Source organism: Ruditapes philippinarum, unplaced genomic scaffold (genome assembly GCF_026571515.1).
Source record: "Ruditapes philippinarum isolate M1 unplaced genomic scaffold, ASM2657151v2 ctg549_1_1_1_1, whole genome shotgun sequence".
In the NCBI taxonomy this organism is placed as follows: domain Eukaryota; kingdom Metazoa; phylum Mollusca; class Bivalvia; order Venerida; family Veneridae; genus Ruditapes; species Ruditapes philippinarum.
Window position 1 is genome coordinate 113,916 of NW_026852742.1, and position 27,221 is coordinate 141,136.

The 27,221-nt window shown below is 31.0% G+C and overlaps 1 protein-coding gene across 1 annotated transcript in view; it reads left to right on the forward strand.

Moving 5' to 3' along the window:
* LOC132723070 (orexin/Hypocretin receptor type 1-like) overlaps positions 1-26,748 on the forward strand; it is a 54,036-nt gene extending 27,288 nt beyond the window's left edge. Inside the window, exons 2-6 of the mRNA XM_060707733.1 lie at positions 15,925-16,046; positions 17,349-17,472; positions 19,528-19,733; positions 20,970-21,117; positions 24,798-26,748. Coding sequence (XP_060563716.1) covers positions 15,925-16,046; positions 17,349-17,472; positions 19,528-19,733; positions 20,970-21,117; positions 24,798-25,310 — 1,113 coding nt within the window. The 3' untranslated portion in view covers positions 25,311-26,748. The remainder of the gene's footprint in view (positions 1-15,924; positions 16,047-17,348; positions 17,473-19,527; positions 19,734-20,969; positions 21,118-24,797) is intronic.
* Positions 26,749-27,221: the final 473 nt, after the last annotated feature.

The window sequence follows — 27,221 nt, forward strand, 5'->3', positions numbered from 1 at the left end:
TGTTGCAGGCTCGGTTTGATTGAGCCTGTTAAAAAATATAAGGCAAAATATTTCAATTTATGTATTGAATAATGAAATGATGGGTTAGATGAGTGATCTAGAGCAATCTTAGTGGCCTCTTGTTTATTTCGAAGAAAAAAAGCAATAAGTGTTGTGAAACCTTATTACTTTTATTACTAGAGGGGCAAGTTAAAGTTGAGCTGCACTTGCTGAAAGAGCTGGACTTGCCTTTCATGAAAATTAATTTTCAACACTGAAAAGCAGTTGTTTCTGGTGAGCGACCCAGGGCCATAATGGCCCTCTTGTATTTGTTCACAATAACTTTAAAGCCACTGGCCTACAGATAGTAAAATGAAAGAAAAAAAACAAATAAAATTTGAAGTAAACGGTAAATACTGATTTAGTTAGGTTTAATGTGTATATTCAAAATTAATGGCATCTTAATTAAAAGAATGCTGACAAAAGTCAATATATCGTGTTATACCTTTGCTTGATCTACTACGTTACTAACACAGTAGCCAAAATAAAAAGGAGAAGATAATTTATTTAATATAGTCACGTGTCATTATAGTGGTTCGGATAAATTCAGGTATCCGGTATGCCCGGGATCGTATAACAATTTATGTCATTGATTTGGCTATTAAGTTTCGAGCTCAAGTTTAAATCATAATATATATGTTATAATTGATCAGTTATAATTTCTAGTGCAACAAATTACTAGCAATATCAAAAATCAAAACAAAGCAGTTATAAGTTTCCCTTTATGTTTGATACGATCCCGGATTCCGTGCGTTCCTAGTCAGAGGTCGTGACATTGTTCTGTACAATCACGTGGTACTAGAAAAAAAACTCAAATGAAAGAATTCCGCAGTAAAACTAAATAAAGATATTTTCCGTCAGTGAAAAAGCGACCTGTTTGTTTACAGAGCAATAATAATATATAATTTAAAAATATGAACATTTTAAATTGTCATTTCGAATCATTCAACTATATATGTATGATATTTTTGAAGAGGGATTTTGAAATATTAGTAAGATGATATCTTTCTTGTTATTTTCTGCATTAATCTTGAGATAGTGACAAAAATGACTACAATCATGTCCTTAAAAAATCTTTAAATTTATATTTTCCCTAAAACTGTTGTTTTGAAATGTTTACTCTCATATTTTGCAGAGATCACAGACAACCTTGTGAATAATTTAATTTGAACCACAGATCTTTATTGATGATAAGTGATAATACTGCTTAAGGCAATATTTGGTTTCTTAATAATTTTGGATCTATATATAGATGCATACGAACAACAATATTTCCAACCTAAAATATATATTTTAGGTAATTTTCTGAGAAGTGCGTACACGACAGTAACGGCAACTCAGTTATAATAAACTATAGAGTTATTAAAAATGGAAATATATAATCACGAGACTAAACATGTAGCAAAAACGTCATCATGTAATTTGTCCAGATTAAGCTTTGATTTACTCAAATCGTACCTCTTGAAATTTCCAAAAGTTGATTGAAATAACTTTAATTTAGTCAACACCAGAGTCATGGATTGTGGGCATTTTCATCCAGCTTGCTTTCGACAAGTCTTTAGTTCTACTAAGATATTCACTTATGCAGGAGGGGCACCTAAGGTATTCCTCTACTAGTTAAGATGAAATTAGCCATTTTATGTTTAAGTTAATAATGTCAGTGTAAATTAAAACAACCCACAATTTTAACATTATAAGCATGTTTTTTGTCGGATGAATAACTTGAGTAAGTGAATAATCATATACAAGTTTACCAATACGAACAAAAAACTTGTTTAATATATTTCGTAGACATTACAATTCTTACAATAATTTGTTTCGCCACAGAACTGCTTTCCATTTATCTTAGATAGGTGCCTTTTACCTTTCTCGTGTTATTCTTCTGACATTTGAACAAACAGACAATAAATGAAAAGTTATGTTGATATTTGTTTAGGTAATGTTATTATTTTATTCTGCAGATGTAACATTGTTAACATCGTTCTAAACATAAGTATGTTATTAAGAGTGTTTCAGTATTGATATAATTAAGGAAATGAAACAAAGATGTTCTATATTTCTTTCTGTTATTCAGTAGTTCTCTATGAGACACGAAGCCTTTATCACTTGAATTATTAAAAGATAGGTAATATAAGTTGTAATTAGATTCAGGATTAAAGTTTCTAAAAGATTGAATTGTAACCAAAGGCATTTTAGAATGTGTACTGTTGAAAGGTATATTATATGAGTGATATATTCATTACTTCATTCAGCCTTTTAGAATTTGTCATTTATAAAATTGAAAAAAAGTTAGTACTTTAATGAATGAATTATAAAAGCAAGTTATATGGCTGTTTTCTTCGATAATCATGGGGCATATTGATATAAGCTCAATTTATATGTTGTATAAAATAGCATATAAATTAACGAAAACAATAAAAATGTTTCGAGATAAACATTCCGAAAAGTTATATTTTTAAACTTTAAGATGCAATAATAAACATTCCTCAATAAAATACTGCCTTCAACATAAAGAAAATTGCTAAAACTCAACTTAAGACGTCGAAAATTCTTTGACAGAAATTTCTCTTGCCAATATATATGTCGAATGTAGCATTTCTCTCCCTTACAAATAAAAAGCGTTCAATTCATGTGAAATAACGTAATTTTGATGATATTTTAGATTTTACGACGTAAATTGATTTTAATCTACATTAAATTACCAAACATCGCAAATATTTGCATTGTTTAGATTTTCTGCTTGTATTCATTAAATATTTGTAGATGTTAAAAAAGCATTTACCTATCTGAGTTATTTAAAAAAATAAATGTACATAATAACACGAAATTAACTAGTTACATCTTGCTAGGGTATATGTGTTAAACTATACATTTACCTCTGTCTTCATTGCATTTGACGACAGACATGACTAATTTAGGTTATTTTTGAAACATCGAATTCATGTGTAACTACTCGAACGTATTTGTTGAAATTGTTTTTTTTAAATATTAAAACGAACCATATGTTGTTCTTGCAAAATGGTTATTGCAGCTTATTTGTTTAAAACTGTTCTTGTATCCATGTCTGTTTTGTATTAAATTTTGTTGGTCTTTTTGTCGGCGACATTTAATTTGTTTTTTTAAAAATTTCATATATGCTTACCCAGAAACAATTTTGTTAAGTAAATTTTTTTAATTAGACAATAAAATTTATTTTAAAGTTTGAAAAAGGGCATTAAAAAGGGAAATATTAATATTTAAAATAAAAAAAATTGGATATAAAAATCAAATTTTGGGGATATTTTTTCCCTTTTAAAATTTTCTTTTTTTGAAGGGGAAAAAGGGGAAATTTTTTTATCTGAAAAAGAAAAAAATTTATATAATTTTTTAAAAGGGGAAAACGAGTGACCCCTTGACAAGAAAAATTTAAAAAATAATTTTTTGGTTATTTAAATCTGTTTTGTGAAGTGGTAAATTTATAAATGTAATGGGGTTTGTTTAGTTTTTAGGGGAATTGATGATTTGAAAAATTTACGGTTTTACCCCGATGTTTCCATTGATAATCCTTAAAACCTAACCTATTCTCCCGTGGTCTACAAAATGACAGAGTGTTACAAGATTTTTTTGGTTTAAGCATTGTCATAATATTATGTCTTTACCTACTGTTATGATACTTATCATCTCGCCAAAGGCGAGGGATATTAGAAAAAGACATCCTTCTCAAATTTGTCTGAAGCATAGCTCCCATCTCTCTCCCCCCCCCCCCAAAAAAAAAAAAAACGACCGATTTTTCGAACTTCATACACAAATACTCCTACACTACCAGAGCCACATCAAAAGAAAGTGCAGTATTAAAAACAATATTTCTGCAAAGCTGTAACCCTTTTTGAGCTAAAACGTCCTTGATTGAAACATTTATCTTCAAAGCTACTGAAAGTATTCACCTGGAACTAAATACATGTCTCGGGGATCATTATTGTGGGTCACTACTCAAGGCCCATAACTATATATGGAGTTTAGATGAATCAAGCACTTGATTTTAGAAAATTCTTAGTCAAAGTTTTACATACAGCATCATTCCTTAAAACTACAGAGTATTCACTTGAAATTTTAGCACTTGAAGATAACTTGAGGTTACTATCCAAGGCTCATAACTAGCATTGATTTTGAAGTTTTGTAGGCAACATTAATAATGATTTTAAAAAACTACGGATAGTATTCGCGTGAAACTTAATACATGACTTCGGGAAAATAACAAGAGATTCTTATCAATGGTCAATATGTTGGACATGCATTCTGACTGGATCATGTTGTAAAATAATAATTACAGTTTTGAGTGCATTACTTATCTTTAAAACAACTAAAATAATTCACTTAACACTTAATGCGTGTGTACGGGATCATAATGGTAGGTCACTCTCAAAAGTTCATAACTATCAAATTTATTTTGTTAAACTTAGAAAATTATTGTTTCTTGTTTTAAGTGAAACATTCATATCTATTGATAATTGTAAGTATTCATATGAAACTTTAAACATGTTATTTGGATCATAATCAAAGGTAATTTCTCTTACGATTTTGCTATCCAAGACCAATAACACTGACTTGGATTTTGTCTGAATTATTGTCCTTAGTGAAGTTTTGATTTATGTTTTCCTTGCAGCATTAATCTTTCAAAATCATCTAACTGTATTAAATTTAAACTTTATTCATGCCTTTCTGAATTACAATTCAAGTTTCTTTCAAAGATTCTTAATTTTGGCCTGGATTTTGAATGAAAAGACCCTTGTAAACTGAACAAAACTATTTGGGCAATTTCCAAAACTTCTAACTATGTCGGGTAAATATTAGTGTTGTGTGAATGTTTTCTTTTTGTTTATTCCTTCATTTTCGCAGTTCTTGATTTTCAAATTGCAAATTCACGAGCGCGCTGTCCAACTGACAACTCTTTTTAAATTGCATCATGATCATACACAGTTTTCATCATCAATTATTGGTCAATTACGATTTTAAAAGGCAGCTTTTAAAACATATTTTTCTAATTCAACACAAATTGAAAGGAAGGAAATAAGCAAAATATCACTTAAAAACAAAATCATGTGTATGATTCCTTTCCAAAGATCTGTTAATCGTAAATAAATATTTCACCAGTCAGTTATAAGTTTCAATTAAAAGCAAGGGATTTGTGTCGTTTTAACTAATTCAATGAACGAAAAATGATATCTCAGAAAACAACTCAGCCTGAGGATGAAATTCGTTCAGCAGTTTAATCAATGTAGTAACGATTTTATTATTTTTTTCAAGCTTATACGTCCCTTAAAGGCATTAATTTAATTACTTGACTATTCAATTGAGACATAAAACCATGACCTAACCACGCGTTTTTATGAGAGAATATAATTTCTCCTTTGAGGTTTTTACACTATATGAATGAAAATATTATCACATGTACAATTATAATAAAACGTATGCAGGGGTATTCCATTGAGAAGAAATCAAAATATGATAAACAAGATAAATAAATCAAGTTTCATTTTATATTATGTTCTTTGATACGACGATTCTGTGAACATGAACATTATTGTTGTTGCCATGGCATGCTGGTAAAGAAAGAAATAATGCTTAAATAGCTCTGAATTTAGTATAACTTGGAACAGTCTGCTCATATAATTGTCATCATTCTGACCTTTGGATTGAAGCAGTTTCCAAACATATGAAACGAAAACGAATTCAATTAATAACAAATAATGTGACAGGTACAATGATAACTATAATAGTAAATATGTTATTGCAAACGGGTTTCATATTTCACATTTATATATATTATTATTGTTAATTAATTTTCTAAACTAAAAAACGTTTAGCGAGATACAATCATCTGATATAAAACACACATTCAGATGGAACACTAGTTAAGCAACATTTAAAAATGTGGTAGGCAATATTATAAGAAGGGAATTGTATACCCGATCTACATGTAATGTCTCGAAATTTAATCGAGAAAATGTACCAAAAAAGTGTTTTACTTCGTATTATATCCCTGCTTATAGTATCTGATTTGTTAACAGGAATGTTAAGCTGTCTTACTAAAACGAGATATTTGAACACTTAAATTCAGTTTAATTTTAGAAAACGATATATAAATAAGATCATCATTCATCTGAGTTTAATAAAGAAGGGAACATCAATTTCGTCATTGTTACAGAAATACCATGCTTACTTTAAATATAATGTATCAAATGCATTTATTTAGAGCGTTACGTTGACAGCATTTTACCCATAACTTGCTCAACTTCATAAAATATGGGAATTTTATGCTAGAATTTCTTTTGTATTCATATTACTGTTTAAAACAGTATTTTTATGGAAATAAGGATTTCTTTATATGACTGTATATTACATCTTATTTAAGATAGTGACAGGAAAGAACGAAATATTCTTTAAACATATTTATATTTTACTTTAGAACTTCAATCTTGACAGACAATGACTACATAATCCTAAAAATCTTCGGGACTGTAATCTTGAAATGGTTACTTTCATATTTTGCAGAGATCACAAAAACCGTGTTTTATTTATGGCACAGATCTTTCTTGATGTTAAGTGATAATACCGCTTAAGGCAATAGTTGGTTCCTTTATTATTTTGTTTCTGTATAAAGATGTATATGGACAACAATATTTCCGACCTTAAATTATATTTTAGTTTATTTTCTGTGAAGTGCACACACGATTGTAACGCAAATTTGGTAGTCATGGCAACTCAGTTATTATAAACTTCATATAGTTATTAATAAGTGTAAATATATAATCAATAACCACGAGACTCACGGGGGAGGAAGTGTTACACGAAGGATAGAGTTCTTATGATAACTTGTTTGGAGATCTTTAGATAACCGTCACGGAGTTCCTGGAAAACGTTACGGATTTCTGTGGACAACTTTTCTATATACTTGGAGAACTCGCGTAAAAAAATGGTTATTTTTAACTTTAAATGGGGAGTTTGAGGTGCTAAATTTAACTTTGATAATTAAGCATGCCTTACATATTGTATTTTGTTTCAGAAAAAATCTTTTAGTCAATATTTTGTCGCCTTTTTTTAAAAAAAATTTGGTAGTCTTGAGAAAAAATACCAAATTTCTTGCTAATTCGTACATATTGACCTTTTCATTTGTGATCTTATTCGTTGCTATACTTAATTACCTAATTATTATAGAGTTGCAAACATAAAGCCTTGGCTAATAAATTTATCCCCGATTTTTCAAATGTCACGGAGTTCTTGCGATAAATCAAAATATGTCCTGGAGTTCTTATGATAACTTTTGTTACTGCCGGTGTGTTTTTGTGCTTTATCACGGCACGTTTAAGTGTATTTTATTAGTCAATAAGTGTGTAAATCATTATGCAGCATAGTACGCTTATCATTTGCACAAAAATTTGGTTATATAACGTTGGTTTTGATCGTGTTTTTCAGTTCAAGAGATATTTTTCCTACCTCCGTTTCTTGTGTTTTTTGTGTTTGTTTTGGTCTTTGTGTGTGTGTGTTTTTTTTTATTTTATTGGAATGACTGTAAACATACTTGATGTAGAGCATTTACTTACATGATAAAAATACGCTTTGAATTTAATACTCAAGCATGATTTCGTCATATATACATTATTCCTGGCAGTTTTAGAGAACATTAAGTAACTATGCTGTCGGTATGCATGTAAATGGTTTTCTTGCACTACCTTTATCTAAATTTAATAAGGTGGGTGTCGTCTTTATGTATTCAACGGGTATTTCAATTTCTAAAAGGTATCAGTTTTTGTCATAGAAACGTATAAAGTTCTATGACAATGATATGACGATAGAAAGTAAGTCTTCAATAAGATATGTGAGTCACCGTAAGGTTCATGCCGTTTATCGACCTTGTTCCTTTCTCTATTAAATCTCTATTAAATCCAATGTAGCATCACGTCACGTACAGCAATTTCCATAGTTCGGAAAATTACTGCATACATTTTCCTATCAAAGTTGGAGTCCTAGTGGAAATTTTGCAACAACTTTTGCTGTAATTGATTACAAAATTATATTGTTGAACTTCTTTCGCTCGAACCCGTAGGGCACGTGCAAATATAATGATACAATTTACTTCTTGAGGGAAGCCCAACTACTTTTTGTCTGCTTTAGAAAGGCGGTTGCTTAAAACATGTAACTGAGAAAAAAAGTGTAAAGTTTAAACAAGTTTCCCTTGGCGGTTTAAGCCATGTTACTGCTGAATACAGGTGACCGCTGATTCAGGTTTTCCTGAAGATTTTTGTTTGTTTGTTTGTTTCATTTTACGCCTTTTTCCAACAGTATTTCAGCCATATGGGCGGGTAGTTTCCTAACCATCGTTCCTGGAGAGTTACACCAGTACTAGACTACCTTCCTCCGTGCTAAACTACCAAAGCATCTCCCGGGGATCGAACCCACGCCAGAGAGGTAATTGGATTTAAAGTCATCGACTCAAACCCTCGACCACGGAGGCGGTCGTTCCTGAAGATAGCTTAGCACCTGTTTATCCTATGTAGACTGTACACCAAAGCAGTTTCATGTCTTCTCCAGATATATTGAATGATCGTGTTTTAATTTTGCCACATGGCCTCAATGTTGCATTTGCGGAAACTCATGACATAAATTTTTTGTTGACAAACAGTATACACAGAAACATTTAGTGCATTCGTTGGGTTTTATAATGTCAATATGATTTCGCACAAATTTAATTAGGAACTAAAACACGATCAAAACCATCGTTAACCAAATTTTTGTGCAAATGATAAGCGTACTATGCTTCATAATGATTTACACACTTATTGACTAATAAAATACGCTTAAACGTGCCGTAATTAAGCACAACAAACACACTGGCAGTAACAAAAGTTATCAAAAGAACTCCAGGACATATTTTGAGTTATCACAAGAACTCCGTAACATTTGAAAAATCGGGTATACATTTATTAGCCTGGGCTTTGTGTTTGCACCTTTCCACTATAATTAGGTGATTATGTATAGCAACGAAGAAGATCACAAATGAAAAGGTCAATATGTACGAATTAGCAAGTAATTTGGAAATTTTCTAAAAACTACCAGATTCTTTTTAAACGGCGACGAAATATGGACTAAAAGATTGTTTCTGAAACATAATACAATATGTAGGGCAAGCTTAATTATCAAAGTTAAATTTAGCACCTCAAACTCCCCATTTAAAGTTAAAAATAACCATTTTACGCGAGTTCTACAAGTATATAGAAAAGTTGTCCACAGAAATCCGTAACGTTTTCCAGGAACTCCGTGACAGTTATCATAAGAACTCCAAACAAGTTATCATAAGAACTCCATCCTTCGTGTAACACTTCCTCTCCCGTGAGACTAAACACGTAGCAAAAACGCCCTCATGTAATTTGTCAAGAGTAAGCTTTGATTTACTCAAATCTTTCCTCTTGACACTAAAATTGCCAAAAGATGATTGAAATAACTTTAATTTAGTCAGCACCAGAGCCATGGACTGTGGGCTTTTTGGTGTGAGGGAGCTATCCAATGTGAATAATCATATACAAGTTTAGCAATACGAAGGAAAAAACTTGTATATGTTTAATATATTTCATAAATATTTCAATTTCTTACACTCTATGTTTTTGCCACAGAACTGCTTTCCATTTACCTTAGATATGTGCATTTTACCTTTCTCGTGTTATTCTTCAGACATTTGAACAAATAGACAATAAATGAAAAAGTTGTGTTGATATTTGTTCAGATAATGTTGTTATTTTATTCTGCAGATGTAACATTGTTAACATCGCTCTAAACATAAGTTTGTTATTACGAGCGTTTCAGTATTGATGTAATAAAGGTAATGAAACAACGATGTTTATATTTGTTTCTGTTATTCAGTAGTTCTCTATGTTACACGAAGCCTTTATCACCACTTGAATTATTAAAAGAAAGGTAATATAAGTTGTAATAAGATTCAAGATAAAGTGTCTAAAAGAATGAATTGTAACTGAAGACATTTTAGACTTTGTACTGTTGAAACGCATATTCTATGAGTGACATATTCATTACTTTATTCAGCCTTTTAGAATTTGTCATTCATAAAATTGAAAAAAGTAAGTTCTTTAGTGAATGAATTGTAAAGCCAAGGAAATTATTTCAATTGATTGACAATTCTATGTCTGTTCTCCGATAACCAATAGGCTTCTTGACACATTAGCTAAATTAATTTATTGTATAAAAACAGCATAAATTACCGAAAAGAATAAAAAATAATTTCAAGACAAAAACATTCCGAAAAGTTATACTTCTACACTTAAAGTTGTAATGATCAGCATTCCTCAATAAAATACTGCAGCCTTGAACATAACAAAAATTCCTTATAGTCAACTTAAGACGTCGCCATTTCTTTGACAGAAATTTCTCCGACATCAAATTAATTGCCAATATATATTTAGAATGTAGCATTTCTCTCCTTTATTACTAAAAAGCGTTCCATTTATGTGAAATATAATGCTAAAGTCAATATCTTTCGCAACATTTTGATGATACCTTAGATTCTACGACGTAAATTGTTTTTTAATCTATATCAAATTACGAAACATCACAAACAGTGTTGTTTAGATGTCCAGCATGTATTCATTTAATATTTGTACAATTTAAAAAATAGCATTTACCTATCTGAGTTATTTAATTTAATAAAATAAATGTACATAACACGGAATTTTCTTGCTGGGGTATATGTATTGAAGTATATATTTTACTGTACCTCTGTCTTCATTACGTTTGACAACAGGCATGAGTAATTTAGGTTACGTTTTTGTTGAAATATCGAATGTATGTTCATATTGCAACGTATTTGTTTCAATCTTTACTTTAAGAACATTGAAACACGCCATATGTTGTTCTTATTAAATGGTTATTGCACCTTAATCAGAAATCCATATATTTTCTTCTTTTTAAACAAACATGTGTTTAATAATGTTTTCATACTGGATTAAGATCGTGTGGAAAGTTGAACAACTGAATAAAGTAGGCTAAACGTGCAGTAATGTGTCTTTAAGCCCTGGGTGATATTGGAAAAAAATCACAAGTTTTTCATTTAACAACTACAAAAGTTCATTTTTCTTACAAAAATAATGAGTGAAAGACATGACTTTTTGCACACAAAATGGCAGGGGTATTTAAAGAACTATATATCAAGCGCCACCGCCACTTTTTCTAAAAGCAAACAAACAAACGGTCTCAACAAAATCTTTAAAAAAAAAGAAAATTAAAGATTTTTGTCCTTGCTGAATTTTAATTTATCACACTTTTTATATTTCCATAAATAAATGACAAAGTTAAGAAAATATAATAAAATTTAATCATTTAACAGTCAAGGCCATTTAAAGGTCAAGGTCATTATTACATTATTCCACATGTCTGTTTGGTCACAAGTTTAAGTTTGCTTACACATGAATCAAGTCCTTGCATAAATATAAAATTATGACAAATTAACATAGAATCAATACTTTGAACTTACGGTCAGGGTCAGTTAGACCTTTTAGAATGTCATGTCCATGAGGTTGTTTTGTCCCTGTATGAAAATAATCCATTGATTAGTTACAAGCATTACAGCCAATTATAGCAATAAACAGTGAACATAAAATATTTTGACCTTCAAGGTCAAGGTTATATATGAGTCAAGATCAATTTGAGTTTATATACATTAAGCTCTTGACCTAAAAGATGTTGTGTATTAATATGAATTTAATTCACAAAGCTATACTCAGTTACAAAAAGGAGAATTTCATTTCATTTTAACTTTGACAGTCAAGGTCAATTAAGGGTCAAGGTCACATCTAAATAATTAATTGTTCAATATGTTTGTTTGGTAGCAAGTGCTGCTTTGTCCAAGTTTAAATAAAATCCGTACATATATAACAAGTTTATGACAATTTAACAACATTCAATAATTTGACCTCGACGGTAAAGGTCATTTAAAGCTTTAAGTCAGTTCAACCTTTAAGAATGCCTTATGGAGAACATAAATACATTAACAATTTATCGAATTGCTTGATAGCTCATAATATATAACATAGATCAGATTTTTGGCTTTGTCAACATGTCATATCTGATATAAAAAACGAAATAAAAACTAGTCCTAACTGAAATTCAATTAACACGATTTATGACGAAAATAAAAAAAAAACGGAGGGAAGACTGCATTTCAATAAAAATGAAGCATTTTTGAAAGAAATAACTGTATATAAGCATTTTAAATAACGGTACATATGCATTTTGCTATATTCATACCAGTAAACTTGTGTTTAACATAATTATAAGTAGGATTCGATCATCACAATATGACGTAACTGTAAAATGTGAACTTCAAAGTTTACAGAGACCATACATTTAAATGTTTCAGGTTGTTATTATTGCTGTTATATATAATTGAGTTATTAAGAATGCCAATTTGAAAATCTTATCAGTTTATGGTAATCTATAAAAAAAAGCAGAAGTCGGAAATATAGCACTCATGTCATTAAGGAATAATCGAAAATGATTCTTTTATACACAATCTTGCAAAACCTCCTCGCCTTGTCTCATTTAGACTGGTAACTGCAGTTACCTTATTAATACGTATTTAATAAGTTTTCTCCGAAACTGATAGAAATACCACTACTTTATCTTGCAGAAAGTTTGATATGTTTAGTAATTATTGTGATCATAAAGGATATTACAAAATGTAATGGTTAAATATGAAACTGCCATTTAATAAAGCCAGACATTGCGCGCATTCTTAAGAAATAATTTGTTACTATAATATTAAATTTCAAATAAAGATAAGATGGATTATTCCTGAATGTACATTTATTTTTTATAATTATAATTTCCCGCCTCCGTGGTCCAAGAGTCGATGACTTCTAATCCAGTACCTCTCTGGCGTGGGTTTGATTCCCGGGAGATTCTTTGGTAGTTTAGCACGGAGGAAGGTAGTCTAGTACTGGTGTAACTCTCCAAGAACGATGGTTAGGAAACTACCCGCCTATATGTTTGAAATACTGTTGGGAAAAATGAAACAAACAAACAAACAAAATATTGTTTAGTAATTTCTAAATGTTTAACTTCATATCTTACTTTTCTATTTCCGGTATAATCTTGACTCACTTTTTAACATTTTAACTAATTTGAACTGTTTTTCACCGTCCATGTACCAAACGCATAACGAATTTGAACAGAATAGATTGATGGTCAAAGTTTTTTACCAGAAATATGCCCAATTTTGTTAAAAAAAACTACAATGAGTCCCTGACCGAAAGGAAATCGCTCTGTACTCTCACCGAATATACCAAAATCCCCAGCGAAATATAAAAATGACTGAATATCCGAAATGTTCCTGAAACAGTTTGCACATTAGATATCATCAAATTGCAATTCACTAACAGGGAATTGTTTCTAAAACAATGAATTATAACGTTGAAAGTATTAAGTATCATACATAACAACAAACCACAAATGAACTATGTATGGAATTTGTTGGCAAGTGTGAGATACATAATCTAATATTTCAAATTAAGAATAATCATAACATGTCTTAGAATGTAACTAAGAACAAATTTGTATTGATATAAAAACTCATACATGAAAAATAGTTCAGATTTCAGTTCTGATGTCATTTTTCCCTTGCCATCCCACATCTCCTCTAAGCTTTTTGGGGATCCTTTGTAGCGACATTTGTACCTGACCTATGAATATCTGAAGTTGGCCTCCCCTCGAGGCACACGGCACGAGGTTAGCATCCGCTCGGGCTAGGAACACGACGAGTAAAATCTTGTGTATTTAAAGTAATGAAATACACACAGATTTGCAATCGCTAAACCTTTATTGTTAAAAATGCCCTTAAATACATTTAATGTCATTATTTCCTTGCAAAAAATATTTCTGGTCAGTTTAAAATGCCAAACTTTGCGGCGGTAATTTGTACTTTCCAGTAACGTTCATGGGAAGATAATTTCATTTATATGGCACATTATTTAAATCAATTGTATGTTATTCGTAAACAATCTCAGATGAGCATCATTTTTTACCAAAATATAGAAAAACAGAATCCCTATGAATGGACCAACTCGAGTTGATTGAGCCTGTTACATAATTGTAAGCTACCGTCCACGACCCCTAGCACCGGCATAAGCAGAATTCTACATTTTAACATGAATAAATACTATTTCGTATTTAGAGATCGCACCAGTTACATTAATCAAAGAAACAAAAACTAGAGCCAATGGGGAAGATACTTACCGTGGACGAGAAAACAACAAGGGGCACAAGCAAAAGTGTCACCAAAACAGTATGAAACAACATAGACATACATCTGAGGAACACAGTGGGGCGCCGCCTTGGAACGGTCAGCAGCATAATAATGACTTGCTTTTTCGGTGGATAAAAGAATATCTGAGTTTTCTCTATATTATATCGTTATATGCCTCTCCTGTATTTAAAACAAAATTAATTAAAGTATTTCTTTAAACTTTTGTTTTTAATGAACATATCAAGTATAAAACTCTTCCTGACAAACATCGCCGTATGTATCTAAATAAGTAATAGAAAGAGCATTGATTTGTAAGAGGGGGGCGTAGCCAACGAGTATCAATCAGAGTTCCGAGTATTTTGATGTTCTTTCTCTTTTGTATAATATGCGATATAAACTTCAGAAGAAATTAGCCAATCAATGGGCATTGTCTGGAGTTCGGGTAACTAAGTTGCCCCGAACTTCTTTTCAGTGTTGTTATATTTTTCTGGTCCTTCGGGATCATTGATGCCAGCACTATTAAGTATTGAGAATTGAGTACCGCTCAAGTCGGTGCTTGTGGGCGTGAGGGATATTGCACGTTTTTATTTACCCTCATGTACAGACTCAATCAAACCGAGTCTGCAATTCTGTTGTACTTTTGTTGTGATTTATGCTTCCGAGGGATCACTTTGTTTCCAGATTTTAATACCTGCACTCCAATTTTACGCACTATGCATGAACAGATGTATATGTATGTATACGATTTAATTCTGACACAAATTCAACAGAAAGGAACCCAAACTATGATACAAATACTTCTTGCAATACGGCTTAAACCACGCTGTACATAGACATGTACTTTCAATTAGAGCCTTAAGTCGGTGCTAGGGGGCCTTGACGGTAACTTGCACTTTACATCACCGTCCATGAACAGGCTCAATCAAACCGAGCCTGCAACATTTTCAATGTTGTCTTGTTGGGGTGTATGTATTTGAGGATAAGAGTGTCGCCCCCATCCCAACAGAAAGAAAATGAAGATTGTTGTTATGTATAATATCTATCTGAGTATTACAATTTTATAATAATACTTTTAGTACTTTAATTGTTTAAAGCCATTTCGCAAATATAATTCCTTGAATATGCATAAAACACTATAAATAATGTGTTTATTTACGAAGACATCTTAAGTTACTTATGCTATTACGTACAAGTATCTCCATTAAAGTCGCGAAGTCATTATATTCTGGCAAAAATGTCAGATGGAAACTAAAAGCTAAAAGCAATAAGACAATAAATACGGATTGGAATTGACAAAGTCAATGACACAAAAATCAACAATTTCCCGAAAACTAAAACTCCACTTTTAAGGTTTTGTCGGGTTTGGAGACTGAACAATTTTCTTTCTTGACATTTAAGGGCAATGTCTGATTTTAGCTAATTGTATTTTCTATTGTGCTTTCGTTTGTCTAGATTTTTTTTCAATTCTGTCAGGTTCATGGGATATATCATTAGTTCTGGGGCAATACAGTTTGACTAAGGTTGAAGTTGATATTTTTGTAAGTTGTGGAGTTTTTGTCAATGTATTAATTAATATTGGTCTCATTTTGTATTTTCAGTGTGCTGCCTTCTTTTCATACACATGGAAGTTTGGAGAAGTATTGTGCAAATTAGTGCATTATATACAAAATGTTTCTATTCTCTGCTCAGTTATGAATCTCACGGTCTTGAGTTTAGAAAGGTAAGCAAACCACAAAACTTTTTAATCATATGTGTAAGTTGACACAATTATTATAGTTATGTGCTCAAATTTTCACAAACCGGAATGAAATTGAATAGGCGGATTTATATCAAATCGGAATTGATTCATAAATATACATGTACAAGCTGTTATAAAAGTATCCGGAAAGTTTTCTAATTTTCATTTGTGCACTTATCGTGATGAAATTTTCAACACTGATACTTTCGGAAATTATGCTTATGGTCCGGCAGAAAAGTAAACTATTTATAATTATGTGTTACCTACAGTCTCTATGGTAACGTCGAGCGGGACAGCTTCGTTAAATTGGGTAAACGATCACATATTTACTTGTTTTCGAAAGAGATCGAAAAGTGTATTTCTGACATCAAAAGTTGACCAAATTGCACGTGATGTTTGCGCACTTTTATCTTAACGAACGTACCATCATAGGTTGTAATATGACGTCATTGTTCCGTAAACAACATAAGTTGAACCTACCCCCTACTGACATTGCAATTATAGGTTAGAGCAGTGATATTCAATAATGTTTTGCGTACTAATGTGAAAAACAAAATCAAAGACAATCTCTGTGATACTGAATACCTAGGCAAAAGTTCTGTGAAGAAATCAAGCATATATGAGTGGAACACTATTTTTAAAACGATTCTACGCGTGATGTTGTCGACGCGTGATGTTGATCTTGACGTCCCAACGCGACAAGGTTTAATGATCTTCATGATTTGTGAAACGATTCGTTTTCTCCCCAAGCTCCGTTCAAGTCATGCTTTGACAAGTGGAGTCATAGATGGGAGAAGTGTGTATCGTGTAGTAGAGAATATTTCGAAAAGTTTCAAATTTCCTGACGCTGTATCCCATCAAGAAATAAGTTGCCCCGCTCAACGTAACCCTACGTTACAATAGATACTGTAGAATGTGCATTAATGCAAATAGTGATTTTGTTCCACCGGATCATAAGCATAATACTCCAAAGTAACAGTGTTGAATATTTTATCTAGATATGTTTGTCAATAAAAAAGTAGTAATAAAACCTTTCCGGATACTTTTCTAACAGCCCTCGTATATATGCATGAATATAAAAAATACTGTCAAAGTAGATTATATGGGATGTTGCACTTATTCATTATCCCTCTTGTACAGGATCAATCAAACCGACTCTGCAATGTTCATGTAATTTTGTTGTGATTAATGCTTCCAAAGGATCACTTTGTTTCAAGATTTTCATCCAAATGCCCGAATTGTTTTTAGAATACTTAAAGGATATAAAATGGATTCAATTTTCAGATATTATGCCATTATTCATCCTATACGAGCCAAATGCGTTAGTACAGTTACGTTAGCAAAGAAGACAATATGTGTTATATGGTTACTTAGTTTGATAATGGCGACGCCTATAGTTGTTGGAAGGGTAATTACATTTTCGTGACCTTTCTTTTATCATAATTGACTGATATTTGATTTGATAAATATCATCGCTTGTTATGATTTAATCATATCTTGTCGATTCTTACATTAATAAACTTTACATTTTAGGCTATAAAATATTTTGATACAAAAACTAAAACACTAAAGCATAAAAATTATAATTTCTTGATATCATCATAGAATGTGTAGGAAGATATCAGTGTATCGGTACTAAGTAATGAATGTCAAGTTACTAGCCGGGTTTGAACGACTTATAACCCTATTTCACAAAATGTTTCGCTGCATTACACTTATCCCCTGCCGATGGAATCGGGATGAGGATATTGTTTTGGCGTTGTCCGTCCTTCCGTCCGTCCCGATTTCGTTTCCGCTCTATTCTGCAACTAATGGTTGGAATTCAACGAAACTTCATGGGAGTCATCAATATCAAGAGGAAATGCGCATGTCGTCGGCTTGTTCCAGTCAGACCTTTTTACTCAGAGTTATGGCCCTTGAATAGTCATGCAGTATGCATATAGAGCAAAAATCGTTTCCGCGCTACTTCTCTGCAACTTCTGGCTGGAATTCAACGAAACTTTATGGGAACCTTCAATACCAAGAGGAGATGCGCATATCGTCGCCTCGTTCCGGTCAAACTCTTTACCTCAGAGTTATGACCCTTGATCAGTTATGCATTATGCAAATTGAACAATATTCGTTTCCGCGCTACTTCTCTGCAAATACTGGCTGGAATCCAATGAAACTTTATGGAAACCTTCAATACCAAGAGGAGATGTGCATATCGTCGCCTTGTTCCGGTCAGACCCTTTAACTCAGAGTTAGGACCCTTGATTTGTTATGCAACATGCATATAGAACAATAATCGTTTCCGAGCTACTTCTCTGCAACTACTGGCTGGAATTCAACAAAACTTAATGGGAATCATCAATATCAAGATGGAATGCGCATATCGTCAGCCTTTTCCGGTCAGACACTTTAACTTAGGCCCTTGATTTGTTATGCAGTATGCATATAGAACAATAATCGTTTCCGCGCTACTTCTCTGCAATTAATGGCTGAAATTCAATGAAACTTTATGGGAATCATCAATATCAAGAGGAGATGCGCATATCGTCGGCTTGTTCCGGTCAGACACTTTAACTCATAGTTATGGCCCTTGATTAGTTATGCAGTATGCATATAAAGCAATAATTGTTTCCACGCTACTTCTCTGCAACAACTGGCTGGAATTCAATTAAACTTATGGGAACCATTAAAACCAAGCGAATGTGTGCATATTGTTGCCTTGTTCAGACCAGACCTTTCATTACAGAGTTATGGCCCTTAATTAGTTATGTAGTATGTATATAGAGCAATATTGCTATTCCTTCGCAATTGCTGTATTAATTTTAACAAAACTTTATGGCAACCATAGATACAAAAAGGCAATTTACATCTCATTGGCATGTCAAGATATTACTATTTAACACAGAGTTATGGCTCTGTTATTGCCCTGAATATTTATCATATACAAATAATATTACTGTTTCTGCCATGATAAATATATAAATAAAGCCTTATGTCTTCAGTTGTTGTGTTATTAATAACCAGTACTCGGCGGGGGATATAAATTCAACGAATTTGCTTGTTCGTATTAAAGGTACATTATGCCTCAGACAAAAAATATATTTTTACTTCTTAAGAAAGGACAAACATGATTTTTACAATGTTTAATAATGGTTTTAGAGAATGTTAGATACTTGTTACCTTACAAAAGTAGAACTAAATGGAATAAAATTGTCATAAAAGTGGCACAATGTAAATAAAGTAGTATTTTGACTTCCATACAAAATACTAATACACTAGAACTGTACTTATTGACAAAATGAAACAGATGAAAAAGATGTTTCAGGTAATTGGTAAGTGAGTAACTTTTTTAAAACTATAAAAGAACACCAACATTGAAATAAAAATAAAATCATTTCATAATAGGCATAATGGGCCTTTAAATGTATAATATCTAAACTTATTTAACCTTGACAAAAATTGATACCTTTAGGTTCATAAAACTGTAGGGAACGAAAATACAACAGCTTATTGGTGCAAGATGCACTGGGAACATGCTATATATGGAAAACTGTATGGATTATATATGTTCCTAGTAATACTTGCTATACCACTGACGTTGATGATTTTTGCGTACTCTTGCATATGTCATCGTGTATGGATATTACATAGGCAGCGACCAATGGTTGTTCAACAAACGTAAGTTGTCTCCCTTTTATAATATTACTTATTGGAAGACTGACAGGCCTTAAGTCTTTTCAAATATACAGCCAACAACAATCGAAAAGAAGGTTCACTCACTTAAAATAAAAACATAAATAAACAGAGTATGCTCGTTAGTGGGGTTTAAGGACTGAAAACAAATTATCATTATATTATAAAATATGGACTGAAAATACATTCGTTTTCTTTTTTGCTTGTTGTTTTTTAATATTTGAGTGGTGATTACGAAAAGTATTGCTTTCTTGGCTTGATGTTATATTTGACGTATCCTTTGCTTCATGAGTTGATTTTTCCTCTGTAATCTTATAATAAAATAACTTATAAAAGTGCCTCAAATGGAATAGTTGGATAGCCTACGATTGACTTTATTGAAGCGAAATGTCACAAAAGAAAACATCTGATCGGATTTATTTAGAAAAGCATATTACTCATACTTAGCTTTCTCTTTAGAAAAGCGTAAAAAGCATAAAATACATTTCATTTCTCAAAAGACTTTGCCAATAATGCAACTGAAGGATGGATTAAAATCATCTTTACTTGGATATTGCATAAAACAGATTAAACTGTAATCATAATGATTCTAATGTTCAACAACCGTTCATTTTAAGTCGATTAATCTGAAATGGCAAAAAATGTAAAAAAATAGAAAGATATCATTTGGATATACTTATTAAGAACTTCTTGAATAAGGCAATGTTGATTTTATATTAATTAAATGTTATTTAGTATGAATATTTTTTTATAATGAATAATTGTATGTTGTTTTTTTAGCAATTTCTTTGATGCCATACATAGATGTTTTACCTAATCACGTCTCTCACACATACCAAAATCATCTTTATATATAAGTTCATTCATGGTTTGTTATCACGTATGATACTTTATTCTATCAACAAAATTATTTGTGGTATTACAGACCTTTCATTGAATGACTAATTCATTTATAACCAAAATAAAAAACAAAGAATGAATTGTATGCCTTTCGATTAAAAAACGCTTGCCTCTTTGAAAAGCAGAGTGTATCCGAAAACTTTCGGTTCCGAACTAGGTGCTAATCCTGTGTGGTCGGATATCTACTTTGTTGAGCTTTATGTCATACCTTCAATAAGTGAGCGTGTCTTTAAATCAGAATTGACGGTTAAATTATTCGATGACCATCTAACTACAGTTTTGATATATATTTTTTTTAAACAATTGACTCTTTCCTTACAGTACACGAAATCGAGCACAACTTCCCATGGCATCAGAGTCAACGTGCTCGCCAGCTCAGACAAGAGCCATGCTGAAGGAAAGTCCATTGTTAAGAAGAGTCACAAAGAAAGGATGTACTGTTTTGAATGACTACAAAACTAGACAGCAGGTTAACAATCATATTGTTTTTGTTAATGTAGTGGTTATAATTTTCTCTTTACTCTTTTTTCATATTATTACTTCAAGGAGTAAACAGGTAAAGACATGTAAGCAAAATTGTACATTTCCGTTAAAAGAACCAACATTCCAAGAAGTGGAATTAAATAAAATAAATTGCTAGTGATAAGAGTTTTTCGTATTTTTTTAATACTTGCATAAACTACTTGCGAAGATCGACTTTGTCTTTACAAGCAATAATATGTTTTTTTATGAAACAGTATTTCTTTTCTTGGTTTTATGAAGATAACAAATAATCATGGATGTAGTTGGCTGTTAAGGAAAGTAAAAAGACAATTTTCTTTGCTCACAGAAATGATTTATTGTATTTCATTATTGTTTAATATTGGCTATAATTTTATTGTTCCAATAAATAAATCAAGAAACAGTTAACAACGCTTGCATGTTAAATTTGATTTATGATTTGTTTCTAATCAACATCATCACCGAGTCCAATCGTTCACTATGTTTCCCAGGCGGAGAACGCATGAAGAGATAAATTTTACAGGTGGAAAACCGATACTGTGGTAAGAAAATTGTCTTCAATTTCTTTGAAAATGCATATTTCACAAAACTTTATAGCCTATTCTGATCTCGTATGATTACTTTATCCGACAGGCATCTCAAACTCGCAAAATCTTTGTTAACTTATTAGATCATTATCGACAACTGCACAAGAAAAGTCACAAAATTGGTAAAATCGCTCTTTGATAGCCAATAACTTGACATCCAAGCACACGTCTAAACATTTGTATCGCTCTAAAGGTTCTTTATTAACATATCCTCATCCACCAAAAGCCTGTTCTATTTCTATTCCGTATTTTTGGAGTATAATATCGTTTAAGCGAATTGTCAAAATGAACGCATGAGCCGAATTTTTCATGTGGTTTCATCAGATTGCAAAATGAACGCATGAGCAGGCGGACTTTTTGGTTACTCCAGCTTTCATAGATATCTGACATGTTTTCGATCACGGAACCTTTAAATTCCAAAATTTTTGTTCCAAATGTTTGAGCAAACAGAAGGCCCTATTTTCATACCTTATGACGAATTGCTTATAAGCAATAGGTGAGGTCTGTTCGGTTCTGTGAAAATATAATAAATTGTCATTGCTAAAACTTTGAGTAAAATATTTGCAAAATACAACATCATTGGTTGATGGGACTTAAATTTCCTGTATGTTATAATTAAAGATGCATCATACACTTAAAGATCCTGTGACTCAAAATTTTATGTTCTTATATGAAAAATCTTTGGCTTAAATAAAGAATTAACAATGTTAAAAGTTACAGAAAAAACCTTTAAATTTTTGATAAGGACATTGCCAAAATTTAAAATTTCCGATAATAAAAGGAGATAACTAGAAATCTGTTTTTGGTAAAAAAAATCAGTTTTGCGTTCAACTAAAATGTCACGACCTTTTTTCCTCAAGAAATATCATATAATGTGTTTAATAAAGTCAACTTCTTAAGTATATGTTTTTCATAGAACTGATTTTATATACAACTTTCGCAAGGATATTACATCCTTAATTATAACATACAAGATCTTTAAGCAAGAATATATATATATATCCCCTTCCTTACAACAAAATGAACATTCAAGAAAATGTTGAAATAACACATAATTTTTAGGTTCATTATAAGTTTTTCTTTTAGAAATAATACACTTTTTTATTTTAATGAAGAAAATCAAAAAAGTGTTTCTAATTACTCCCTTTATTTACAGAACTTGTTAAATTCGATAATATCTATGTAAGATTTGTAATATTGGTAATTCTTTATTTGAGTATCAGGTTTATCATATGGCGTCATATTCTTCCATATTCTGTAATATTGATAAAAAATACATTTCATTCTAAGTGATAAATTTTGTGTTCTTAGGTGAAATGGATCAGCTCTCTTCTACGCAAATTTTTTTTATCTTTTAACAAGTACAACAGCAATTCCGTATATATTATGTACAAGACAATTTGCACAGTGCAATTATTATTTCTTACCAAATCATAAGCATGTCGACATGCTACATAAATTTCGCATTAAAATGGCTTTAATTTAGTTATCAATGATTTGTACCTTTACCAATTGCTTTGCATTGGACGGCATATAGAACTATACACTACCAAGATTTACTGGGCTTACATAAACATATTCTATAAACTTGTAATTCGTCGTTTAAAAAAGGAAATTTATATCGAAATGTTGAATATTTAAACGTGATTCGTGTATAATATATTTTCATATGCTCATGTACTATAAAAAACAGGGAATAAATAATTGTACAAAATAACATGTATTGGAGAAATTCATGAAATTACATCAATGCTACAATCGTTTACAAGTTTTCGAGGAACTATTATGTTTTTCTTTGTCGTCTTAACCACTGCTTTTGCAAATATTACAAACGAGGAATTACTTCATTTGTACACGATCTTTCCCAACAGACCTCGTAATTTTGCTTATAAGCATATATGTATGTATATATATATATACAGCGTACAAAGTATATGCATGTTACTAGTGCCTGCAACTGCCATCCTTTTATTATATTATCAGAGGTTAACTAGTTACGTAACTAAAGCTGATAATAAGGGATGGCAGTTGCAGGCAGTAACATGCATTTATTTCGCGTTATGATCTTTTATTTATTGAAAAAATTAACTATAGTTACGTAACTAGTTAACCTGATAACTAACGTTAACTAGTTACGTAACTTGTTAACCTCTTAATTAACTAGTTAGTTATCAGGTTTTTTGGTGGCAGAAATATGCCACCATACTCATTTATTTGGAATAAAATTTGAAATTTTTAAAGTTTGAATATGTAAAATTTGTTAATTAGGAAAAACTTGAGTTTTAAAATTACCACCTGCTCATGCGTTCACTTTGCAAACCTATGAAACCACATGAAAAGTTCGGCTCATGCGTTCATTTTGAAAATTCGCTTAAACGATATTATACTCCAAAAATACGGAATAGAAATAGAACAGGCTTTTGGTGGATGAGGATATGTTAATAAAGAACCTTTAGAGCGATACAAATGTTTAGACGTGTGCTTGGATGACAAGTTATTGGCTATCAAAGAGCGATTTTACCAATTTTGTGACTTTTCTTGTGCAGTTGTCGATAATGATCTAATAAGTTAACAAAGATTTGGTGAGTTTGAGATGCCTCTCGGATAAAGTAATCATACGAGATCAGAATAGGCTTTAAAGTTTTGTGAAATATGCATTTTCAAAGAAATTGAAGACAATTTTCTTACCACAGTATCGGTTTTCCACCTGTAAAATTTATCTCTTCATGCGTTCTCCGCCTGGGAAACATAGTGAACGATTGGACTCGGTGATCATGAAAGTTGTTTGCTGTATTACCCTCGCATAGCAACTCGGACGATATAAGTTAACAACTGTTTATACCAGGAATGAATAACCATTAAACGATCTTTATAATTTACATTTGAATAAGTATTGTTTTATTGAAAAGCAAAATTATCTGTTTTATTAGAAAAAACAGTTAAAAACATCATTCATTATTATTTTTATTTAAAGACCTTTGTTGCTTTAAATTTTGTACAAAATTTTGTATTCTTTAATGGATGTGTTAACACAAACTCATATCTTCTGTATTTTTTTCAGGTTATAAAGATGCTTGTGGCAATTGTAGTTTTGTTCATGGTATGTTGGGGACCAATAACAGTGAACGATCTTCTCGTTTCCTTTGGTTACCTTGACGATTTACATCAAGGCTTCCTCAGACCAATGAGGATGGCCTTTTTTCTTCTGTCATATTTTAACAGCTGTACTAATCCTCTCGTGTATGCCTTCATGTCAAGACATTTCAGGAATACATTTAAACAAACATTATTCATGTTATGCCGCAGGTATACAGTGTTACGTCCGCAGCGTCCGCTTACCCGTATATCTGCGGACCACCGTTCTGCTTCATTTCAGTCGGGTCACACAACATCAATACAGGCTAGCAGAACATTAAATACCATGTATGACTTTAGAAATATAGGTGTTAATGACCCTTACAATAGTCAGAGGAACTTACATGACTTTAATAAGAGGCAACAGACACCGGAAGAATTTACATTAAACACTTTAAAAAAGGATAATCAAAATAACTCAAAATGTGTTCGCCATTAAAAGTTATCGTTTTGTCTAAGATATTCATTAAGACAGTAAATGACAGACTGTAGAAAAAGTAATTATATAAGTTAACATGGAACATGAAAGAAATAATTTATACTGATATTTCTATGATATCAGATTAAATGATTTTTACTTTACATCTTATTTAATGTACAGATGGTTGACCGTTACAATGTTCTATAAAATTAAAGATATGCTCAAATTGCTGCACAGTTTCCTTTTAAATTTCAAATAAACATCTGAGTACACACAGAGAAGATATTCAATGTTTTAAAGTCTACAAACAAAAATAAACACAGTATGTATACATAAGTCATAACAAAATAACATTATTTTTAGGAAGGACCAAATTAACGTGACCAGTAATAGGAAATACTTCCAAAACATGGTTTGTGCTTTTTTTATTTTAAAGTAAACTGATTCAGTAAAGATTTCCTTGATTCGCATTTGTTTCTGCCTAAAGACGAATAACGTATTTCTATGAAATAAATGGAAAACAGTAATTAAAAAATAAAATATCAGTTGCTTTTTGACTTTTTTTAAATTCCCTACTATTGCGTTATCATTATCATGAAAACAAATGTACGGTTATTTGTGACACTTTAATACGTGCATAATAGATTATTCTTAAATAAGAAACAAGCCTTTGTACTTGAAATTGATAAATTTAATAAAATATGATATGTTATTTTATACAATGGATTTGGCGACACTATTCTGAGAAACGGTATGAAATAGCTGTCAGCTATGTATGAAACAAATAAATCGCAATTGTTTTCATAGTTTTTTATTAGAAGCTTATTTTCTTATTGTTAAACTTGAAAATGGTATGTGATATATTATGTGTAAATAATGCCCCATTTGCAGACAATTGGACGCAAGAAAATACACAAACATCGTTATTTGAATTGGCTTACTTTTTTCTGACACTGTATTCAATTCATTGTATGTTGCAATTGATACATTTATATTCTGTACCAGTTATTTGCCTTTTTCTAAATATTGATACAATTAATAAAAGTCTTGTGTACTTTACATTCTAAATATATTGTTGTTGTTTTTTAAGTGAAACACTAATTATATCAAGTACAAAAATATTATATGATAAAATTATTAAGATGTCACAACCGATGTTGAACACATATATTACCGTGGAATATTTCATTGTAAACTTTAAAAAAATAATTTTAAAAATTGACTGCTATTTTGTAAAGCGTCCATGTGTTGAATCAAACAGAATTATTAAATAACTATTGTAAAATACCTTATAGTTTAAGCCGACATTGGAGAAATGAATTTTATAATTATACATTATAAGGAATACAATAACGAAGATCAATATTTTTTTTATTTGTCTGTACTAATGTAAATGTTTGTATTCATCGTCAGTATGTTGTTTTAGAACGAGCATATTGAATTGATAAAACCCAAATATATATATATATATATATATATATATATATATATATATATATATATATATATATATATATATATATATATATATATATATATATATATATATATATATATATATATAAATAAAAGATTAAAGATTAATTCATTTTCGCAGGTTTCTTCTCCCCACTTTTATTGTACAATATTTCTAAAAGTGATTTATTTTTCTTAAAATTTTAATGCTTCGTAAAGATTAAAAGATCTCTGGCAATGTTTAGTGACTTGTTTTTGTCCTTATATATACACGATGTTGCAATAACAAGAAGCTTATTTCATGTGTCGAAATTCCCCAAAACAAATTATTGTCTATAGTTTCTTGACATTGCATTACGAAAGAAAGCAACAAAACAAACCTTAATATACTTGAATTGACATGACAACCTACCTATCACTTCTATACATAGATTTTAACCGCCTCCTTCTAATCCAGTTACCTCTTTGACGTTG